We start from the raw sequence: 16,949 nt of genomic DNA, 5'->3' as shown, positions 1-16,949 counted from the left end.
AAGTCTTGAAGAACTTGGCAGAAACAGCCACAGCCTTTACCATACAGGGCTTTTAGGTCTATTTGGGGAATACAATATTAATTAGAAATTGTACAATAAGCTAGTGAGAATGGTGAATAATCTTTTCAGAGTAGCTCATGATCCTGCCATGGAAGCACCTAGCTTGTAACCAGTAGTTATTCTCAACTGGGGGGAAATAAACCCTGGTAATGTCTTTTATCTCCTGCTGTGGCCCAGGTACATCGTGTTGTTAGGAACATGTAATAGAGTCATTAATGGGGCAGCCTGTGGATCTGTTACAATAATTTTTGCACCAAATGCAGCACAGGCTTTTCCTGTACAGGATGCCATAAAATCAGCAAGAGATTTAATCAGCAATGTTAATGGATTCAGAGTATCTTCCTGGAATTATCCTTTGCTGGTTTATCATTTTTGGGTCTTCCTTCAGCAGTGTATGTCTTCATTATTGGCACTGCTTTGTGTAATCTAGCAGGTGGATAAGTTTTTACATTAGATGCTCTTGGAGAAATTAATTTATCTGTGTAGATCGCAGCTGATCAACTTTTACAGTCCAGCTGTCATACTGAGAGGACTATGAGCAGCTTCTGCTACTTGTAGTTATGAACAGGGCCAGTACTGCTGATGTGCCAGCAAAGCAGTTTGGGAGCATACACTGTTTTATTTTGGGCGAAATCAGCCACATGAGCTCACTCCTCGGATTAAATTGTTAATGCCAACTCTCCTCGTTTTCCATGACAATAAAGAGATTTTTACAAAGAGCGTGTAGAGTGTCAGTTCCTCCCAAAGGCATAGGAACTAACAAAAAGCAGTAGTTTGGCTGATGGGTTGAAGCCTGTTTTGCAGAGAATCCTTGCTGGGAAGAATTACTTGCTCGTCTTTCTTGCCTGTGTGCTTCTCACATTTGCAGCAGTTATTGCCTCAGTTCCCCTGCATGTCAGCTGGTCTCGCTTGACTTTCGTTCTGGTGTGCAGGATTCTGATGTGCTCCAATTACTGCCACATGCAGTAATTCTTGTTGTCTCAGCTCTGTAATTACAGGGATATTTGGCTTCTGCCTGGTTTGTGCTGAATGAAAGGTGGTGATGCCGCTGCTCACTGCAGACAGGTCTGTAGATCAGAGATAGGCTGGCAGCTGCCAGCGCCTCCTCCATTAGTGGGATCCAGCGACAGATGAACTTCACGCGTCACGGGCTGGCACCCAGACTGCTCGTTTGTAGGATGCTGCCGGTGAGCTGGTGATGCTCCCAACTCCCGTGGTATCACCCGTAGTGTCCAATCGGGAGTGCGGTGCCGCAGCAGGCGCTGCCCTGCGCTCGCAGCGGGACTGCCACTCACAGCTGGCTCAGTGGCACCGGGTGCTGCTGGATGTTCGTGCCTGAACGCTGGGTGGGCTTGCAATGACTATGTCAGAAAACACAAGAGACTCAGCGGAAAGGTAAGGAGCAGCACACAGCATTTTCCATTTGGCTTAGAGGCAGTTCTGATCCTGCTGTTGGAAGCAGGAGAGAATCTGCAGCCCACCGAAGCATGACTAATCAGTTTGCTAAAATGCTGAGCACTCTCGAGTTTAAAGTATTTCTTCCCTGTTGCTAACAGCGACAGATGACGATTTTTGTAGCATTTAAGTAAGGTGTGTATTGTGTTCAGGTGTAAAGCCCTTGACTTGGGAGCTACAGCCGATGGCAGGTTTCCTTGGAGCATGAGGGAAACCTGCAGCTTGTGTTTTTGCTGCTGCTGTGGGTGGCACTGTGTTAATTCTTATTCCAGAAAAGATGCCAAGTAATGAGTATCTTATTTGTGCTTTGAGCTTCAGCAGTGATTTGTTTCTTTGTCATCCTCCTGTTTCAAAGGAATATTTTGAAAAGGTTTATTTGTATTGAATGGGGTAATTCTCCTGCATGACAAGAAACAAGCAAACAAAAAACCCAGGTAAAATGTTACTAGTCTAAATATTTTAAAGCAGATGAGAATGTGTTTTATATCATGTTAAATATGCTATTTGGTTCAGGGACACAGATTTAAAAAAAGAAGATAGGAGTTTTAGTACATGTAAGCAATAATTGATAAAGTTTTAATTATTAAGTAGGGCTCAGAATAGTTGGGCGGACATGATGTTGCATATTGTATGAGATGGATGCCAAGACTTGGTTAATCAATATTGGCAAAGCACTTGAAGAGCGTCCTGGGTACAGAAGGATTTGCAGTTTATCTGAAATGTGATGACAACAGCCACTATGAACAAAGTCACATAATGTTTCTCTCAGTTTTACAGTCCAGTTTTTCATATACACAATTATGCTCTTTATTTCTTTGCAGTCATTATTCTTAAAACCAAAACCAAACCACTGCTGCAGTGGACGGTTATTACTGATGTTATCTGCTAGTTCTGTGCTCCCCTGCCTTTTCCTTAAGATATCAGGACTTTGCTTTCTGTTTTTCCTTTCTGCAGTCCATGTTGTGCCATTTTTAAGGAACTAACACAGTTTCCAAGTCACAAGATAGATCACATTAGTTAGAGCTGTTTGGAGTCAGGAACACGATGGTGATTTGTTTGTATTTTGTTGGAGGCTGTTTTGTACAGACTTGTATACAACACATTAGTGCAGTATAGCTCTTTGATCATTAAATGCAGATGTTTTAACTGTCCTAATACTGGCCAGGTGACCTTAACTTTCTTAGTGCAAGGCCTTATTGTTTCTTCTGTGGGTTTTTTTTGTCCAGCAGTTCTGGTGGTGATGAACTTGGGCCAAACTAACTCAGCTGGTCTGTATTATCCTGTTGCCAGTAACCAAAAGACCAGCTGAGAACCCTTGTGACGGGTCAGGCTGACATCTGAATGTTGTAAAGGAGAAAAGTACAGCCAGACTAAGGCACTGAGACTCTTCTGACTCTGAGATGCAGCAGCAGCAGCTTTTTTTTCTTTGAGTGTGGTGGCACTTTGTAGGGACATTGATGTTCCCAGGAGCAAGCACAACGTGAGATTTTAACCCACCTGTGAGTTTGTAACGGTCAATTGCACAGGAACATCCTGCACATGAGCTGAGTTAAAGCAGATGTTCCAACAGCAGTTGGTATAATAATCTGTTGCAGACTGACGGTGTCTCATCCTTAAAGTGACAGCATGATCACAATGTCACCAGCCTGTGGTCTGTAAGCCTTACAGTCAGATGTGCATCATCACCCATTGCTCCTGTGTTCTGGTACCTGAGCTCCGCTCCCACATGGCAAATTCTGCATGTCCAGGTTCTTATGTAAAGTAGGTGCAGTTTTATCTTACTTTCGGAAAACAGAAAACTTAAAATTGCTTTTCACATGTTAGTTGGTAAGAGCATAGTTTTTAAAAAAAAACCAAATCCACAAACATAGTGGAATTCACTTGCATTTTTGGCTGTCACTAGAAATGGAATAGCAGATTATGCATGGGAATAAGGCTGGAACTGAAGAAGGGGGGTTCAAATGTAGCAGTTATGCACTGGTAGAAGGAAAACAGATGTGCTGAGTTTGTTATCTCTTCTGGCAGGTCACCTACATCAGACCTCAACGTGGCACTGCGTGAATGTATGGCAGCTCTGGATTTATTTCTTAACAACAAGTTCTCAGATGCTTTGGCTTCTTTACAAGCAAAGTAAGTTGATAAGTTTTACTAGTTTTCCTCTGTTTATTTTTCCTTGCTTCACCATCTCTCAGGAGATTTTGACTAGACAGCTGATTTTCTGTTAATAATTGATAAGTCTTTATGGTTTTTGTTCAGAAGGGGATGGTAAGTTGATGTGTTAAGTTTTGGGGAAGACAGATAAGTGCTTTACACTTGGGTGGGTAAATAACAAGACTGATCAAAAGTATCTGCCAGAAGTAAGGAATTGATGTCCAGAGCTATAGTGCAGTCCCTCAGCTATAGTGCAATATGTGAGATTCTTGCCCCTTCAAGAATAAAAACCATCCTCTGTCACCTTTTAATTTTGCCTCCTTTCCCATATTTTTCTGCATATTCTGAGAATTTGAAAATGTATAGCTTTGTGTCTAAATGAGCAACTGACCATGAATTGAAGGTTTGAGACACATTAAGTATGAATTCTTTTTTTTTTGGTCACTGTTTTTTAATAACCATTTGCAGAAACCTTCTCACAGCTTATTTTGCAATTCAGTGTTGTGGTCATGCACCCTGTTTCCTAATTGTGTTGCAGCCCTACATTTAATGAGTGGCCCAGCTGCAAGCAGTGAGATCAGAAAATAGTTCCTGAAATCTGTTGTCTCACAGTGTCTGTGATCTGTCCTACCCTGTCCCGACGTTACCTGGGCTCTTGGCTTGTTGCAGTCTGTGGTCAATTTAAGTTTCCCTCCACCCATCCACCCTATTTGCTCCATTTATTTTTGTACCACAAGCAAATTACATCATGCCTTCTTTTAGGACACTGGAATATGAAACAAGTAAAATTCATAGGTAATTGCTATGTGTTGGGGTAACTACAGTGAATACCACATATGTGCTTTGCTGAGGTATCAGCCTCATATTTGATGCCATAATCTGTAGCTTAGCCATGTAAGGACATTCTGGGAAAGACATTAATGATAAATTGTAGTGTCAGCTGTATTAATAATGCTGGTTTTATTCACAGTGTTATTTAGTGTTTATGTATCATCAGAAGATATAATAAAAGCAGTAAGAGGAAAAACTGTGTTTTCATTAAATTCTGGCAGTAAAGCCCCTGTGCCCATCTGGAAATGCTTAGTCAGTGCTTAGCATAAAATAAGGAGATATTTTATTGAAGGGGGTTTCCAAAACACTGCAAAAGTTAGTGAGGCTGTAGGTCATTTTTTTCTGTAAATCCATTTTTCTTCTGTTGCATATGGTTTTCATTCAGCTTTAGCTGGGCTCTGCAGAGTGTAGTTCATGAGCTGATACTCTGTTTTTGTGCCTGACTGTATTCCACACTGCAAACCCATTTTGAAAATAATTTTTCATGTTAGCCTGTTGTTATGAGGAGGCCCTTATTCCTGTTGCCTTTGTCAGTGAGGGAAATACAGACTTATGATCTTTGTGAGTGCAGTGAAGAAACAGGATGCTAAATTTCCCCACAGATGATATCCATTGTGGACACAGTCCACCTCTTTAAGGAAGGAGAAGAGTTGTAGAGAGGGCACACATGGTAGTACCGTGGATTTTCTTTGGTTCCTTAGTGTTCCCTTTTAGTGTGCTGAGATTTGAAATTGGTTTCCACAGTCCATAAACATACTATCTTTGTTTAGAGAAATACTTTTCAGGTTTTGTATGCTTGTGAAGAATTTCATATAGATTTTTGCGGCTTTGACACGGTGCAGGAGATACTCTGCTCTGTATTACATTAGTGCAGATTCATTAAATTACGCTTGGCTTCCACAATAAGTGTGTTTTCAACTAATTTGTACCATGTGCAGCTAACAGCAGATTTGGCAATGTATGAGAGTTAAAATCGGAAGAGTTTTCCTAGCAGCTTAAAAATAAATATCTGAGGATGGTGTCTAGACTTGTGTTGAGGTAAAGCTCTTTTTTTCCTGTTAGAAAAGCAAATCCATCATAATGAAGAGATCTAATTTCATAGAAAAATACATCTGGTGTTTTAGTTTCGTGTTATATAACCTTTCTTGTTTCCTGAGCTACCTTTTAGCTTTTAGAGTCAATATTCTTTATTATCATTAGCAATCTTTGTACAACAGTGGGTTCTGATTGTCTTGTGCTTTCTGTAGTAAGATTAAATTAATCTTTTATATGGAGTTCTTACGCTATATCTAAGAACTCTTAAGAAATTCCTTAAATTCAGTCACCAAGCAGTGATTTTCAATACATGATGTGTTAACTGTAACCATGAGTAACGCTGGAACTGTCAGTCACTGGAGTGGGGAAAAAAATCTCATCATCCTTCTCAACCCTGAGACACAGTAAATTGGTTAAAATGCTGACTGGATTTTAGCCCTCGTGTCGTTGCAAACAGATAATAAATTAAAGAGTTGATTCTGGTGAGGTGTCCCCTTCCCTTCCCAGGACAAATGCTTAATATTTTAATAATTATCTTAAAAGGAAGCAGGGCATAATCACCTGATGGTTTGTTGGTATCAAATCAAATTGGGAGAATGGTAAATAAGATAAATTCATGACAGAATTATCAGGACCATCGGATGAGCTGCACCACGTGTGTTGCTGCTTGCAGTATTATAGGAACAATATGACAAGGATTCATTCCAGGCAGTTGACTTTATTCTGAAAATAGACTCCCAAAAGCACTTGATGTTGTTTGGTGAAGTATTAATTCTAGAATGACTGTGTTTGAAAGATAAATTCAGTCATCTGATGTGGGAGTATCTCAGGTAGGTGTGAAGAGATTGTGTTACTGCTTAGGTAGTTATGAAAATCTTGGTGGAATAGTAGAGCTCTCTTACTATCTGTTACTATCATTGGAATTTTTAAATATATGCCCATTTTACAATATTAAATGTTATCTTGTATATTCTGATCCTTAGAAAGTTTAAAGAGGTTACTAAGGAATGGCAGCCTTTTGTAATGGTTGTCTTCGTGGTGTGGTGAAATGTTCTTGCCCTTATAGAACAAAGTCAAACATGAGATTGTTCAGTAGGGTGGAGGAGCTTTCTCTGGGAACTGATCTCACAAAGATAGGGTGTGATTATCTAACTGAGAGTGGTGAAAGAATAAGGGGAAGCACACAGAGGTAAAATGAAGCCCTACACAGTGTTTGGATAAATATGTTGCACAGCTCTGCAGAAAGCTTGAGTTAGCTATTTACTGTGAAGAATGTCAAGAACATGAAAAAGGTCGTTTTTTTCTAGGGTTTTTTATCTTTTTGTACCTGGAGTCTGGAAGAACACCAGTTTTATAGTTAATAAATTAATTGCTGCCAAAACCTGACTTAATTGTTGGTTTCTCCTCCTAGCCAGAAGAACTTACTAGATTCCAAATTTTGGAAAATGGCTTAGACAAAAAAGATTTTGGGCACTCTTTTTTCGCAAAAAATTAGTAGTCCCAGGTTAATTCTGAGGTCAGCTTTTTGACTTCAGCTGGAGGGCTATCACTGTCCTCTCTTAAGCACTTGTTTTCAAGCAGGAATAAAAGTGTTCTCCAGCCAGCTCCAAGAAAGGGCAGTGCTGCACCAAAGTTGGAGAAGAAGCATGTGGCAGAACTCCATAAGTGCTTAAAGATATTACTTATAATCCTCTTATTCAGTCATGTGATACCAAACTACTGGGATAAGTTATTAATCACAATATTAGTCGTATTTATGTCATACAGGCTTGTTAACTCCAACAATGTCCTGAGGAAAGTGAGGAATCAAAAGAAGGAAAATTAAAAGCTATCAAGTTTCATTCTGTATCCATCCATATAAAACCCAGGCCTTAAAACTCCTGGCAATACACCAGGATGTAACTGGCAACTTTAATCGTATGATTAGGAGAAATAGCATAGATAAGTTATATTTGGTTGCATTTCTACCAGCATCCCAACCCCTGGAAAATAAAAATTTGAATGTTGATAAATACCAGTTGGCTAATGATAGACATTAATTACTATCTCCTTCAAATATTAGAAGCAACATAGATGAAACCATTGATTAGGGAAGGGGTGATTTGGTATCAGAAGCAAATTACTGGATAGAGAAATCTTCACCACATATATGTGAATAGTACCAATTTACCTTTTAGTGCATTTAGTGAATTTAATATTTATTTGCTTTGATTTTGAAAGAAAATTTCTGTAATTTTGGAAGGGTACTGTTTCAGTCCCTCCCTTGTGCTTTGAATTTAAACCTTCTGAAGGGTTTTAGTTTAGTGAATACAAGGTGAAGTGTGTTTTTCTACACGGAGACTGATGAATAATCAAATGAACAGGAACACTTCATCAGGCTGGCATTTTGTAGTAGGTTCATTTTTTTTCCTACTTTTCATTATCAGTGTACTGAAAGAATCATGATGTGTGAGGCCAAGACAGAGCTGTCCTGACTCCACTGGATTTTAAACTAATTTCTCTATCATCCCTCTGTTCTTCTTACCTTGCAAATGAGATGGATGTGAGCAGGGCATGGGGTTTATAGCACTTATGGCACTAGGTGATTTCCCAAAATGGTTCTTCTGCTAGATTGGTTTAGATGGTGAGGGCAAGTAGGAATTAAGGGCAGCCACAGAGCACAGACTGCAGTGAAGTTTAAAGATGTGCACTGCAAAATTCTTCAGTGCAGCCAGCCTGGTCTGTGCCATGTGTATTAGGAAAAGTAGCCCTTGATGGTATGAAGCAAAGGAAGCACCAGGTACCTGTGTAATGCTGTCTGCTGAGTATTATTTTAACCCCTAGATCTCAAAAAATGTATATACAAAGGAAGTCAGGATTTATCATCACTTGTATTTTTCTTTGGTGATTTTATTGCTTAATGTCAATGAGAGGGGGTTGCTTTAATTGTAGATGAGGTTTATTTTTTAGTTCTGGAAAATACTAATCAAATATCAGGGACTCCTAAGGATACTTAAGGGTCTTGTACTCCATTGAGGAAACTAATTAAGGCATAATAATATATGAATTATTAGAAAACTTTGAGGCATCCAAGTCATAGTGGTGAGTTACTAGCTCATTGCTTAATGTAGGGTTGTCTGAAGTTATCCTTAAAGATGTCTTCCATGCAGTTCAGTTATTAAAACTTGGGGGGGGGCAAGTGCTTTTCCAGGAGTGGAATTAAATGGATTGAGGTGTCTTTAAAGTCTGGCTTTTCTCCTTAAAACAAAACCACAGAATCAGAGTAGTTGAGGTTGGAAGGGACCTCAGGACCCCCTCTCATCCTGCTGACAGCAACACTCGTCTCAGTGCAGCCCTGTTTTTACCAAGGACACATTGCTGGCTCACCACTTTCTCCTTGAAAGGAAAAGAAAATGGAGTTGCTCGTTTTGAAAACACCTGAAGTACATGTATTGAGAACAGGTGTGCTGAGGGTGGAGATTTTGTGGAAAGGATATCCTTGTTTGACTGCAAGTATTTTTGAGTATTCCCTGCCATTCAGAGCTATCTGATCCGTTCTAGAGTGTAAACAATTAAAATAGCAGTTGTTACTCCTTAGCAGTATTTGTCTTAAGTCATGCTGTTTGTCAGGGGTGGATTAGCAAGGCCTACAGAGAGTTTCTGTGTTAGGAATTTATCTGAGCTTGCCCTTCAACATATTTCTAAAGTCATCTTTATTACATCTCAGTGCCCAAAGACATTTTGATTCATTTGCAGAGGATTATACCAGACATAGGTACTGGCTGAATGCTTTAAATATGTGCAGTGTATAAACCCTCTGCCCTGTTAGAGGAAAGATGCCAGCAATGGCTGCACGTAGGAATTAATTGTTTTACTTGCACTAATGCCAAAGTTTTTTACTTTCTGCAAAAGAGGCACTATCTGAAACCCCAAAGAATAATATTTAAGTTGAACAGATTGGGATGGAAGGTTGGCAGAAGGGGAGAAGAGAAAAAAGCTATAATATTTGACATAGACTCTAATGCGTCTGGTGGGAAGATCTGTTTCAAGAAGATTCTGTTTTGGCCATGGTTATAGTATTGTGTTACTTATCTCCTTGAGTCTGTCTTGAGTGACTCTCCCAAAATAGAAGAATAGCATCTGGATTTGTGTCATGTGTTGCAGTATTCATTAGATATTCCATTAAAAAAAACCTCTGTTGTCTCTGAATGGTGAGCCATGTGGTTAATTCCTGTGCTTTGCTTGTTAAATACCTGCCCTCAGCTCAGAATTGGTACATTTTAGCAGAGCAGTTGAAACTGGAACTGTAGCCATGATTTCATGTAGAAACCTCAATCTGTTACTGTTTCTTGATTATTTTGCATGTCCTTTGTGTTTGATTTAGACCTCGTTCCCATCAGGCTGATACATTTCTGGAATTGGATTTGTATTTGTTTTTTCAAAGCAACAGTGCAGTCGAATCAGCTGTGCTTTGCACCTTGTGTTTGCTTTCAGAACTAAAGACAGCATGTATCATGCCCTGACTTATGCCACCATATTGGAAATGCAAGCTATGATGACATTTGATCCTCAGGACATACTGAATGCAGGAAACACAATGAAGGAAGCTCAAGCCACCTGTCAGAGGTAAGCGTGGAGCAATTCAGTCAGTAAATAGTTGCTTCTTGGCAAAGGTTTGAAAGACATACAGGTTAAAAAAGGAAATGTAATTTCATAGAAATCAAAGGAAAACAGAGGTTGGAAGGGACATCGGGAGGTCATCTAGTCCAGCTTCCCACTTGGAGGAGGGTCACTTAGCAGGTCACAGCACATAAATTAGAGTGTTCAGCAGTCTAGCCTTGAAAACTTCAGTTTACCACAATATCTGATTTTTCTTGTCAATTGAACTTCAGTCCTATCTGTAGTCCTGGTTCTGCAGTGTCTGGAAGTTGTTATTTACAATGTGCAGACACTGCAGAATGTTCCCATGGGTGATGGTTGTGCTGCAGTTCCCTGTCTTTGAGTCTGCTTTCGCACCCCCACGGACATGCACCCGTACACACACAAAATAAATCATCCCCACCCCTTATCCCCTTCCTTCATCAAGACATATTTCCATGCATGAAGGGTAAAATGGATCTCAGGAGGACCATGTTGACTAAGTTCTCTATGGAATATGCTGAGGTTTGTGTATGTGGTGAGATGACAGAGGGTTGGTGAGCACTAGAGGTGTGTTAGTGACTTTGTGGGTGACCAGCTGAAAGATATTGTTGTTCTCTGTTGTTGATGCTTCATGTTCAGAATGACCAAATGGACTTTTTTTGCAGATTTAGGAAGAAATCTACAGTAGCTGATTCTATCAACAACCTTGTACATAGACAAAGCCTTGAACACTTTACTGAAGGTAATATTATCTCTCACATGCACAATGTTTTATTCTTTTTATTTATGCAATTTGAATCAGGTGCAACTGTTCACTCTGTGTGTGAATTTGAATATATAAGCACATCCAAAATCACTGGTTTTGTTGATTGCTGACTCAGCACTCCCAAAAATTGCCAGGTAAAGACATACCTAAAAAGAAGTATTGAAATGGCTATAAAGGTTCTAGATCCAGGATTTCATAGAAAGCACCAGATAAATTCCTGCTAAATTTCTGTGTTTCATTTGTTTGGAATTACATCAGTAGTCTGGAACTGAAACACTACATCAAATTTGGATAATATTTTTCTCAGTTTGAGCTTTGTAATCTTATTCCTATATTAATGGGCTAAGGGGTTTTTTATTACTTTTCGACTGATTTGTTTTCTTCTCTCTGTGTCACACTAGAGGAAATCCATGCAGAAATTTGCTATGCTGAATGTTTACTTCAGAGAGCAGCACTCACATTCCTCCAGGTATGGACTCCTGTGTGGCTTGTGGGGGGGAAAAAGTACATACCATACAGGTTCCTATTCTTAAAACTAATGAACTGGTAGAAGACTGTAGTTTAACCTAGTGGTGTAAGGCTGTTTCATCTGGATCAAGTCTGGATATTGGAACAGTGCTGAGTGCCCAATGACACCCTTCTCTACTCCCTCTCATTTCACACTCATGTGTGAAATGTGACTGCAGTAAGCACCACTTTTCAAACACTGTGTGTTGGAATATCAGATTTAAAAAAATAAAAGAAGAAATGGTCATTGAAGCTGTGCTGGAATACGAGTGAATTTTTTGCTTCAGTCTGGCTGGTGTTTGCTTTCCCAAGACTACTTTCTCACTGGTGTGTTCTTGAACTGCATAGCTATTAGGCTCCACACATGATTTCTCCTTAACAGTGCTGCCTGTCTTTTAAAAAAGGGGAGTCCTCCCTCTTCTTTGAATTTTATCTCTGTGCTAATGAAGCTTGGTTTGGTGGAGCAGCATTAGCAGTACTTACTTGGGCTCCAGCATGCAATTTAAATTGTTCATCACACTTGAAATAACTGATTTTTATTCTTGATTTGACTGTACTTGCTGTATAAAAGTGGACCTCTTCATCTATTAAGGGGATAATAAAAATCACAGTGAGAAAAGCCTAATGTTTCTTGGCTCAGTGGTGCTGGTAGGAAATGGAATGCAGGTGGTGGTTTTATAGTGTTTGGGAGTTGCCAGGTGGGCTCTGATTTATGTTGCTTATGACAGTTTATGGACCGTGTAACGTTTTTCAGCAATCTGCTGTGTCCCTCTGCTAGAAACTACTGCTTCATAGTAACACCCATAATCAGAGGAGCTTTTATAGTTTCTAGAGTGCTGATGATGGACTTTGAAATGGCCAAGGTGTAGCTGCCTGTTTCCATTTTCCTTTGGGGTCTCTTGGGATGAGTGGCCTCTAGTACAGGGGGCAATTTGGGTGATGTCTGAAGCCATGGAAGCAAGACTTTTAAAGTGCCTGTAAGAAATGAGTGTTTTAAAGCAATGTCTCTTGGTTTTAAGCACTGTTTCCACAGGTATCTGTTTTAAAAAATGTTTATAGATACATGGGGGATTTAAGAATAAGAAAATAATTTCTTGTCCTCTTCTGTGTTTAATTTTTCATGAACACATGAACTAGTTCTAAAAATTAAATAAAGGCATTTGGTTCCAACAGGTATTGAAGGGGGTTAGTTTCGATGCTTAATGTAAGTGACCAAATCTGGTTGAAAACATAAAAATTAATCCCAGCATTTTACAAGGGCTGGACAATTCTCACGTTGGCTATTCTTGTTGTTGGTTTAATGAGCATTCTGAATATAAACATTTTAAAACCATTTTATTTCCTTGTTCCATTTTCCATTCAAAGGAAAATATAACTGAACCTTTACACATGGTTAGGTATTCTGTACCCCCTGGTGTGCTGTACTGGGATTAGTTCATCTAATCCATGCTGTTTTCTCCACAATGCTCCAGATAGCTTCTTATGATTTTTCTGTGATTGTATCTTCTGTTAAAACACATACAGACTTTCTGTCCCAAAGTAAGAGCAGCTACTAAATCAAACCAGAATGACAGACTATACATGATGAGTGAGGCAAGAAATTGCCACCACAAAGTTACAAGACTGAAGAATCTTCAACTAATGGTCCCCCAGACACACTTTGCTGTAATTTGTCAGTTTGTTATAGCTTATAATGGAACATGTTACCATCTCATACATATGAGTATTCAGACCAGAAAGAGCATTCCTGCGTAACCTTACTGACCCTGCTTCCCTTTTTGGGATATGAAACTATATTCTGTAGACTCCTGAGGACAGGCAGCTACTTGTGAGCATTTCCTAGCTCAGCACCAGGCACATCTGAGCTGTGCTGAAGGACAAATGAGAGAAAACTATTTTTTGAAAGAGCCACAAATGCATGTACCTTAGGTGACATTCACTAGCATAGTCATTGTGTTCACTAATGCAAATTCAGATGGTCCAAAGGTGACAAGGGCTAAACTGATCACAGAAGGCATCAAAATAAAGTGCCTGTGTCTGAGCAGAGTAAAAAATATTTTAATATAGAAAGGAAATCCTAAATCCATGTACTGTGTCTCAGAGGCTTATATTGTCTGTGTCATGCTGCTTATGTTCCAGGTATGTGTTCACCTCAAGAAGACAAAAGCCATTTATAATGCTTACAAATTCATATTGCTAATATGTTTCCATTCCTGCAGGATGAGAATATGGTAAGCTTCATAAAAGGAGGCATCAAAGTCCGAAACAGTTACCAAACATACAGGTGAGTCAGAGGGGTGATGTGATTAAGTGTGCTCTATCAGTAAAAAGTGCTGCTGGTCAAATATTCCAACACAGTCATTAGGCATATTGAAATGGCCTTTCTTTTATAGTTCTAGCTGCAGCTTTTTGGAACATTTGAAACCGGTAGCTGAAGCACAAGTAATTCCATAATAAATGCATGAAACTAGAATAAAATGAAAGGACAAGAAACCGAAGAGCTTGCAATGTAAAGTATAAATGGCTTCAAACAAAGATTAAACAAATTTGCAGGAAATAGGGGCTATTTAGCATAGCAAACAGATGCAGTCTCCCCACATCATGAGGTCCGTGAGCAGTCAATTCTTAGAGGATGCTTTTCCCAGCATATGCCACTGTCTGAGTGATATTTGGTGAGCTGGACTTTTAATCTGGTTAAGTACACCAGTTCTGCTCTAAAGAGAAGGCGCCTGCTATTGCAAATGATAAGCAGGGTTGCTTATCTGAACTCACAGTATGCTCATTACTTAGTGTCTGCAAGCCAAGAACATCTGCTTAGGCAGAATTCTTTTCATCCAAGTATGTTGTGCAGAGCCACTTTCAACATGTGCAAATGATTTTGACGTGCAGTAGTAAAATCTAAAAATTCCATTAAAATGTACACCGTGGGAAGCATATTCAGTTGTGCCTCTGTCAGGACCAGCTTTAGTTTGTATAAAACCAAAATGTTAATGAATCTAGTAACTCTTAGGTGTTCTTCTTCAAAGAAGGCTAATAAAAATGCTAACAACAACTTGCATATTAAGAAAAGCTATATTTTAACAAAGGGAAAGTTTTTACGTGAGACCAGCAGTTATGATTTTTGTACTGTACCTTTGGTGTGGGAAGAAGTAATTGGTTGCAGTTTTGGTGAGAGTGTGGTGCAACAGAGAAAACACTGAAATATGGAAATGAGGCTTTATTTGCTTTGACTGATTGGTATTTTTTACAGTGTAGTTTCTGATATAAAAAAGCATTTTTCCCTTCTCTGCTGTCAGCAGAACTGCTTGATAATCTGCAACAAGAGCAAACTTGAAAAAATAGGATGTATAAATGCTGCAAAGACACAGTTTTTGAAACTCTCTCTCAGGGAGGAAAGGTCACCAGACACTGTAAAAAAGATGAAATGAAATAAAACAAAAATTCAGAATTGAACATTTGCTTAATGACAGTGAATTAAAAGTAGCAGAAAACTTTCACAGTTCTTACTGAATTGTAATTACTGAAATGTAACAGAATCTTGTACACTTTCAGGGAGCTGGACAGCCTCATACAGTCCCCACATTATGTCAAAGGAGAGAACCATCTTCATTTTGAGGGAGGTGTAAAACTTGGAGTTGGAGCATTTAATCTGGTAGGTACCAACAGTTCTTATCCTGAGCTGAAGTCCTGCTACCTCCTGGAAGTGACCCTAACTTGAATTCCTGAGAAGCTCCGCCAACATCAGTGTTGCTGATCATGTGGTTAAAACATAAATGTGTGCTGACAGTGCAGGATCACAGTCTTTGGTCTGAGAAAATCAGATAATAATACTCTTTAGAAATACAGAGACTGCTGCCCACAATGTGGGATGAGGGCCAGGAGAAGCCTTGCACAGAAGCAGAAGTTGCCTGTGTTGGCTGAGTTCCACTTTCTGTCTTACTGACACTTGGAGAGCTTGGGCTGTTGGCAGGGCAGCTGGTGGGGTGGGGTACAGGAATGAAGGGATGAACTGAGGTCCTGCTCAGGCCACTGTTGGCTGTTGTTGCCTGTGTTCTGGCCAGAAAGCAGGTGATCAAATGCTACAAGATGGTTCCTGGTGTGTCAGAGAGGCATTGACCCAGAGATGGGGTCACGTGGTTGTTCAGGGTATGGGCTGCAGAAAGTGCCTGATGATTCCCCTTCCTTGCACTGCTTTACATGAGTCTGGCACATGCCCAGATGTTAGATTTACTGCACAAGGACAAATATGTACTGTGTGCTGTGCACCCAGCATTTCTGAAACATCCAAATACTGGAGTAATGTGCTGTGTAAACATGATTCTGTGCAGGGAATCCCAGGGACACAGGGTCTCTATATTAAGCAGATATTTCTGCTTAAATTGCATTTAAAATATAGCATGTGGATACATTTACTCAGGAATTTGTCATATAGAAATGTTTTTAGTACTTTTAATAATTATTTCTTGTCTTTGGAAAAATTGTGGGAGGCAGCTGAGAGACAGAAAGTTACTGCATAACTGTTGCATTTCTCTCTGTAGACATTGTCCATGTTCCCTGCACGGATCCTGAGATTACTGGAATTTGTTGGATTTTCTGGAAACAAGGTAAACGTGAGCTAAATATTATTGGTACATTCCTCTCACTCTTAAATTTAAAAATGGAGACAGGAGTTTATCTCTTCTTCCTCCCATTAGTTGTAACCCTCTGAAACACCCTGGTATCACACAAGCACACTGTTACACTGATGCTTTTGTGCAACTCAGTTTTCCTTTATTTTTTGTCTGAACTATTGCACTTCAAAAATTGGGGGGGGAAAACCCCTGTATTTCATTTCTGCTTTAATAGCAACTGTTAACTTAAATTCTTTTGTTTAAAGGAGTAAGTACTTTTTTGCCTTTTATAATGCTTTCTATTTCTAAAACAAGTTTCAAGGAAAAAAATGTTTCTTTATCAGAACTACAGCCTTACATGACAGGTCAATGACTGTCATCACCATTTGATTAGTTTACAGGAAGGGTCTTATATCTGAAAATAAAATGTCTTGTTTAAAAGCAAGGAGCAGAGTGTGGATTACAACTTAGAAATTTCCAGGACCTATTTCACAAACAGTAAAGGCAAAAATCAGATACTTTCACCTGTCAGTTACAATAACAAAGAGCATCTAAAGCAAAATATTCTCCTAGAACTGTAAAGGCGATTCATGTACCAGCAGAGCTCTGAGAATACTTTGGTGAACACTCATCTTACTACTACAGGTGAAAATTCTCCCTCTAATTGAGTTTGTTGTTTTCTTTTGGGGTTTCTTGTATGGCTATGAGTGGGCTCATATTTGTGTTGATGAGTCAGCTCCTATTACAGTTTTTTAATAACTCACTGAAGCATGACCTAGATTACCATAAATTTAAGCAAAAACTGCTGTCTACACACCATAGAAAGGAGTAAGACGTGTGGATCAAAGCTCATTGATGGTCACTTATTTTAACAGCCTTAAAAAGTCTTTCTGCATTTAACAGGTGCCCAAAGC

The 16,949-nt window shown here is 39.4% G+C and overlaps 1 protein-coding gene across 3 annotated transcripts in view; it reads left to right on the top strand.

The window, feature by feature from the left end:
* Nucleotides 1-16,949, top strand: part of TTC39A (tetratricopeptide repeat domain 39A) — a 45,874-nt gene that overhangs the window by 8,554 nt on the left and 20,371 nt on the right. Inside the window, exons 1-8 of one of the 3 annotated variants that reach the window (XM_032695807.1) lie at nucleotides 1,362-1,455; nucleotides 3,541-3,645; nucleotides 10,006-10,137; nucleotides 10,818-10,894; nucleotides 11,320-11,387; nucleotides 13,645-13,709; nucleotides 14,978-15,077; nucleotides 15,964-16,029. In XM_032695807.1, the coding sequence (XP_032551698.1) occupies nucleotides 1,418-1,455; nucleotides 3,541-3,645; nucleotides 10,006-10,137; nucleotides 10,818-10,894; nucleotides 11,320-11,387; nucleotides 13,645-13,709; nucleotides 14,978-15,077; nucleotides 15,964-16,029 (651 nt within the window). In that variant the 5' untranslated portion in view covers nucleotides 1,362-1,417. Of the gene's footprint in view, nucleotides 1-1,361; nucleotides 1,456-3,540; nucleotides 3,646-4,032; nucleotides 4,086-10,005; nucleotides 10,138-10,817; nucleotides 10,895-11,319; nucleotides 11,388-13,644; nucleotides 13,710-14,977; nucleotides 15,078-15,963; nucleotides 16,030-16,949 lie in introns of those variants that run through there. The other 2 variants (XM_032695809.1, XM_032695808.1) reach the window with 2 other exon arrangements.

This window comes from Chiroxiphia lanceolata, chromosome 9 (genome assembly GCF_009829145.1).
Source record: "Chiroxiphia lanceolata isolate bChiLan1 chromosome 9, bChiLan1.pri, whole genome shotgun sequence".
Taxonomy (NCBI): Eukaryota; Metazoa; Chordata; class Aves; order Passeriformes; family Pipridae; genus Chiroxiphia; species Chiroxiphia lanceolata.
This window is presented reverse-complemented; position numbering and strand designations above follow the sequence as displayed.